The following is a 6,205-nucleotide window of genomic DNA, read 5'->3' on the forward strand; positions in this document are numbered from 1 at the left end:
AGAGTGTCACAACATGAAAGAATGTAGAGTCATCTGTATGCTACCCTAGATACAACATGTTTCCTATGAATTTTTTCTCCAATTTGGATCCTCTGTTCAGAGATCAGCATAGTAAGAGAGCTATAAACATACTCTATGAGACATGAGATGATTCTCTGAATTGTGCTTTTATCCTAATTTCATTTATATTTATCATAATTTCATCCATAAGACACCAGAATCTACCACAGGTGCGAGCCAAAAAGCATAAAAAGGATACAGTTACATGCTCAATTGAGACTCAACAGCTAGCACCAAATACATAGCTCCCTCTACATCCATGGGCCAACTCCCTATTATTGCCAATGTTCAGGCAATTCCTCCCTCCCCTGTACATGCAGAAGCTGTCCACACCACTAGGACCGCATGCATCAGACTTACCTAGCGGAAAACACTCCAGCTCCTCACTGGACTCTGCAACCAGTTACCATGCAGCTGAGCAACGAACTTTTTGTAAGCTTCAGGCCTGTGTTTCAAGAGAACAAAATACAATTGCAGATGCTCTAGCCAAGGCTGCGTCCATCCAGTTAAACAAACTCTCGGTATTCTTTTAAGATATAACGCCTCAGATCTGAATCGATCTGTGATAGACTCCCAACTTTTGCTCAAGGCGTTGCAGACCACTAGGTAGGGTTCAGGCGACATACAAACAGATCCGGCAGCTCACATGCTCTGAATCATATGTAAGACAGTGCATCTTCTTAACAAGAACAGGCTGATAGAGAGATTTTCACACCTAGGAAACTATGATTAAGGAAAATAAGAGTAGTATTTCGTACAAAGCAGTAATTTGTCCAATGATATTTTCAAGGGCCAAGACGGCAATCGTCTAATCATGGAGCACAAGAAAAGTTACTTTAATTAGCATCGAACCGCTATGTAAATCATCATCTATAAACAACCATCACTTTGCTTTGACTACAAAAGTTGTACATGATTGGCTGGTGTTGCCATTGGACCAGCATGTCCATCAGTCAGAAGTTTTCAAGCAAACTTATCTAACTACTGTGGATTCTATCTGGAGTAACAATGCAGAATATAGACAAAGCCAAGTCAGAGAACGTTTTCGAGTCCCAGAATTCAAGATAATCTCTCGAGTGTATAAGCAATCATAGAAAGCAAACATGTGGATGTGTAGCCCAAATAACATAACTATAAGGTTGAATATTTTAGCAAGGACGTAAAAAGGAAAACCATGAACAAAAAATTAGAGAGCGTATGCAATGAAGATCTAAAAAAGAATAGTTCCTTCATGTGGTATGTTTCCAAGATTAACATGAGCAGGCCTTTATAAACTCTCTAGGAAATCGTAAATGGATGCAAATCTCCTTCATGTCAAGAAGAAGGGATGAGAGCTGTAAGAGGCAGAATAGGCTATTGTCAGATCCTGCAAGCACTAACCAAACAGTAGGTAAATAGATGTTTTAATGAACTACACAAACAACACAACATACACATTTCTATTCTTGCATTGACATATATAAACGTGTCAGCAAATAGTATAAAATGTTGCCATCGGTCCGGTCTGGACCATTGTCTCAGTAAATAGTATAAAATGCTAAAGCATACACTTCATAAAGACATTAGATTCACACTAAATGGTGAGCTGCATTTTGAGCCAACGGCCTACATAAAATTTACTTCTCAAAGCATTGTCAAAAGGTAACATGGGAAACCAATTATTGTGTTAAAACATCTTTAGCTGAAATTAGTTGTTACATATGATTTTCTCCCAAAAATAGGCCTGATGACTTAAACTTATTTTCCCTATTCCAGTTCATCCTATATACCACGAAAATGAGGAAATTTATTGGAACCTGTACGACAGAGACCATAGCCATGCATCTGATTGTTTACTTTCTTAAATAATGCCAATGCTTATAACCCAACTCTATGTGATAGTTCAAAGTTTATTTAAGTGAGCATCTCTCTTTCGCAGATAACATGTACAGATGTGGGCCCTGCCCAGTTATCCTACAGCCCAGTAGGTATTTCCAGTAGGACCAATGGCTCCAAACCGTTACATCTGAACCAAGTAAAGTCGTACTATTTTAGCATAACTTAAGTGAACTCACTTCCAGAGACTTTCAATAGCTGATAGCTGAAAGACTACATCTATAATTAGTTAGCTAACTAGAGCAAAAGTGGATTGCTGTGAATCTGCATATGAGCAAACCTAAATTATTTTTAGATCAAACAGCAACTGAAAATAAGATTAAGCCAGAGACAGGTTAATTGATACTACTAAATACGAATCACTAAAACCAGGAGGCAACATCCCCGCCAGTTGCTATCAGAAAAGACTATTTACCTAAAAAAGATCCTCCAATTATCCACTATGAATTAAAAAACATTAATAGAACATTAGGAGTTCATTACCCACAATGAAGGAGACCTTACCTTGGCTCATCAGGGCTGTTTGGATGCCGCCCATACCAGATTCGCCAAATCAGGGCTCGCCAAAAAATTAGTGCACTATTTTGCCGCGTGGATACGACAACAACCTGATGCTAGAACTGAACGAGCAACCAAAACTTTGGCGCATAACCAAAAACTCTGCTTCCAACCAAAGGCCAACAAGCCAGTCAATACCCAAATATTTTTGGTAAGGCTGTTGCTGGCTGGATGCAAACAGGCCCATTGTCTCAAACTCTCAATGCACCAGCAACTAACTTGAAAACTAAAATTTTAATTTGCATTGCAGAATGGCTTCATCTCACACTTTCTTAGGTCCAATACGTGTGTTTAAAATCATTAATGCGGATGGAAAAGTTCATAACGAAGCCATGGTTTCTTCTCAACTGAATGATGACACTACATATCAGGATTCAGAAACAAACTATCAGTTTCATCACACGTTAGCAACGACTAGCCCAGGATATCTAGCAGACATACATCAACAGACAACCAGCACACAGATACGAATTTTCATAACCCGTTCATGGCTCATGTGAATCTGAAATTAGTCGGCATTTCCCCTTTGCAAGCGGCATCATAGTCTTTTGTGAGGTGCGGCGCAGCTTCCTTATGAGGGCATATGAACTTCTCCATGAATACCTTCTCTGCCAGCATGACTGCATTATAGTAATCTCGGTCATGACGAAGCAATCCATTTTCCTTAAGAAACTTTAGAACATAGTACCGGGGTTTGATCCGGCCCTCCAGGCTGTACAAGAGCAATGCCGGCCGATGAGCGATGTATGCCGGTTCCAACCCCGCCTCAGAGATCAGGAACTCTGACTTGCTCTGCACCATCTGGTCAGAACTTATCAGCGCAAATGGAAACTTGGACACAACAATGCGGACCTCAGCATCCGACCACCTAAACGTCGTCTTCAAGTAATCCACTTTGGCAGCGATCTTCTCCTTGCTGAGGCGTGCAACAGCATTCAATGCGTGTCTGAACATCCTACAGCCACGAGGCACACCTATACCTTCAGCAAGTGCCACCACTTCCCGGACGCGCTCCAAGTTGGAGGCGAGCAGCCATGGCTGGGTGACGCACAACTTGGCAATGTCGGAGTCACCTAGCCCGCACTCCTGCAGGAACGCCACATTGGGCTTGACCACCGTCTCGAGGTTGGCCGAGAGAAGGCATAAGCCACGGCTGACAGCACGGAGGAGGTTCTCGAAGGAGCCGAATAAGCCCAGGTAGTACTGCACATTGGAGACGGTGGACATACGGCGGAATCTGTCACGGGAGAGCGAGACGAGGCGCGCGATCTCGGAGCGCGACAGGCCGAGGCCGGTGAGCCCCGCGACGACGGGGGCCAGGGTCCTCTCCACTTTGGCGCAGAGGAACAGCGGGTCCTTGGCGACGATGGAGGCGACGTCGGCGCCGGAGAGGCCGAGGCCGGCGAGGAAGGCGAGGACGGCGTCGGGATTCGCGGGGGACTTGAGGTGGGAGAGCTTGGCGGAGGCCTCGAGTGCCTGGGGCCGGGCGAGGCCGCAGGTGTCGACGAGGTAGTCCTCTACGGCGAAGCTGGTAGGGTTCGGGGAGATGGCGGGCGCTGCGGCGGAGATGAGGCGGCGGAGCTGGGAGGCGGGAGACGGGGGTGGAGAAGAGAGGAGCTGGATGAGGACGCAGCACCGGAGCCGGAGCATGGCGGCGGCGGCGATGGCCGCGGCAAGGGGATGGGGAAACGGGCGGCGGCGGCGAGCGAGCGAGACTGTAGTTGCGTGGTCTGGTCGAACCGGAAAATGTGAGCGTACTGGGCCTTTTTGGTAGTGGGCCTTGAAGCCTTGCCACTCCAAAAAAAACGAAAAATGATTAGAATCATCCGGCCGATTCTACGCTCTGTGACCGCCTCGTCGAGAGTCAACCACATGTCGGTTCAGTCTCACGCATCGCAAGTCTTAAGATTTTGCAACATCATCCATGTTTCCGAAACATAGGGAATGTTGCCATGGCAACTCGACGGTGAAGATGATTTTTTTTTAGCCGAACCTCTGTTGTAAAAAAAATCTCAAACATAATCTCTGTGCAAATTTTTTTTCTACAACGCAATCTTTGTTACAAATATTTTCTGCAACATGACCTCTGTTGCAAAATAGTTCTGTAAGACTGGTGAGAAAAGATCCGTCGACCAACGCTTAGCACTCCCCAAAATAATGTAGTCAGCTTGTACCCCTAAAAAAATCTATTCAGCTTGTCCTGGCACTTTATATGCAGCTCACGTACCTCAAATTCAAAGTGAGAGTACAAGAATATATTGGAGAATCATCAATAGGCACACCACTTATTATTCACTCAATCCAAAAACTAATGAAATTAGAATGGAACCTTGTTTTTTCTCTGTAGGTGGCCCAAACAGGGTACTTGTCTGAACTCTGAACCCTTCATGAAAAGCAACATATAGAAAGCAACAGCATTGCACTCCAGCATTCAACAACAGAAACCTCCCATTGTCCGACTCGGATCAAAGGGCTCCGTTGCGCTTCAAGATAGGTGAAGGATGAGCAGCTGGTCTTGCAAATATCATGTCGGTGATTCTCATCTAATCTTTTAAGCATCTGCATCACTGAGAAAAATATCTTCAGGGTTACCGACTTACCTTTATCTCTTTATTAATACGTGGCACTCTTGTGCTGTAAGAAGAGTAACTGGTTTCACGTCGGTTGGTAAGAATGAAAATAATTTTAAGTGGTTTTCCTACAAAACAAGTGAATTTTCATAAAAGGGCTAAAACCCATAATTGTTTACAGCATTATATGAGGGTTAAGGGGGCAACAGTAGGTGGAGCACCAACATACATACAAACAGAGAGAAAGACCAAGGACAAGCGACCCTCAAGCCACAAGGTGCGCAGCCGCCTTCGTCGCCTCGAGGGCGCGAAGACAAACGTGAGTGTGGCAGCGCTGATCCACCTTGCACCTCCCACGCCACAATGACGCGTCATCCCGGCAACACTTGAGGACGTGGGGTAGGGAAGAAGAGAGGCCACGGAACACAACAGCATTCCTATGTTTCCACATGTACCAGCAGCAAAGCAGCACGAAGGCTTTCGGAGAAGCATCGCAGACGGTGGTACAGACATCAAGTAGGTGGAGCTCCCGCACAGACGCACTGATGACGGGCACCCCAGCTTAGCCCGGAAAAGCAAGGGCGAAGGGGCAGCAGCCGAACATGAGGTACTCTGCCGTCTCAAGGGGCTCCGATCACACAGGACAGCCAGCCTCAGCAGCGGTGACGATCGTCTTCCTGAGCAGCACAAACCAAAATATTAATAATAGCAAGCTTTAAATCAGAAGACTTTCAGCATTTAAAGAATAAATGCAGCAGTAATAGAGTAACTTTTTCTAAGCTATCTTGCTCCCTCACCTGCCTAATTATAGAGTGATTCATCTGGGAAGATATTCCGGCCATCTGCACCAATCGTTGCAACATGGACTAGGACGCCTTGTTCTTCTGAGAGGCACTTCCTGAACTCTTGCTCGCGCAGGCAGTCAACCATGTACAATCGTCTCAATGAGCATAGGTTCTTTGCCTGATCCAGTGCTGGGCAGTCCTGGGCAAGCAAGTCCTGAAGCTTACAGAGATTGGAGATTGTCTTCAAACATGTGTTGTTCTTCACTTTGAGCCACACGACTGCGGGAAGGTCAACAACTTCTTGCAGCTTGTGAGCACCTTCAATGTGGATTCTCTTCAAGTTAACAATCTTGGACA

General features: G+C 45.4%; 1 protein-coding gene across 1 annotated transcript; it reads right to left on the reverse strand.

The window, feature by feature from the left end:
• Positions 1-210: 210 nt before the first annotated feature.
• LOC119266964 lies at positions 211-4,213 on the reverse strand. Its single transcript, XM_037548249.1, has one exon. It carries the CDS (start codon positions 4,141-4,143, stop codon positions 2,986-2,988), a length of 1,158 nt encoding a protein of 385 aa, XP_037404146.1. The 5' UTR covers positions 4,144-4,213; the 3' UTR covers positions 211-2,985.
• Positions 4,214-6,205: the final 1,992 nt, after the last annotated feature.

Source organism: Triticum dicoccoides, chromosome 3A (assembly GCF_002162155.2).
Source record: "Triticum dicoccoides isolate Atlit2015 ecotype Zavitan chromosome 3A, WEW_v2.0, whole genome shotgun sequence".
Taxonomy (NCBI): Eukaryota; Viridiplantae; Streptophyta; class Magnoliopsida; order Poales; family Poaceae; genus Triticum; species Triticum dicoccoides.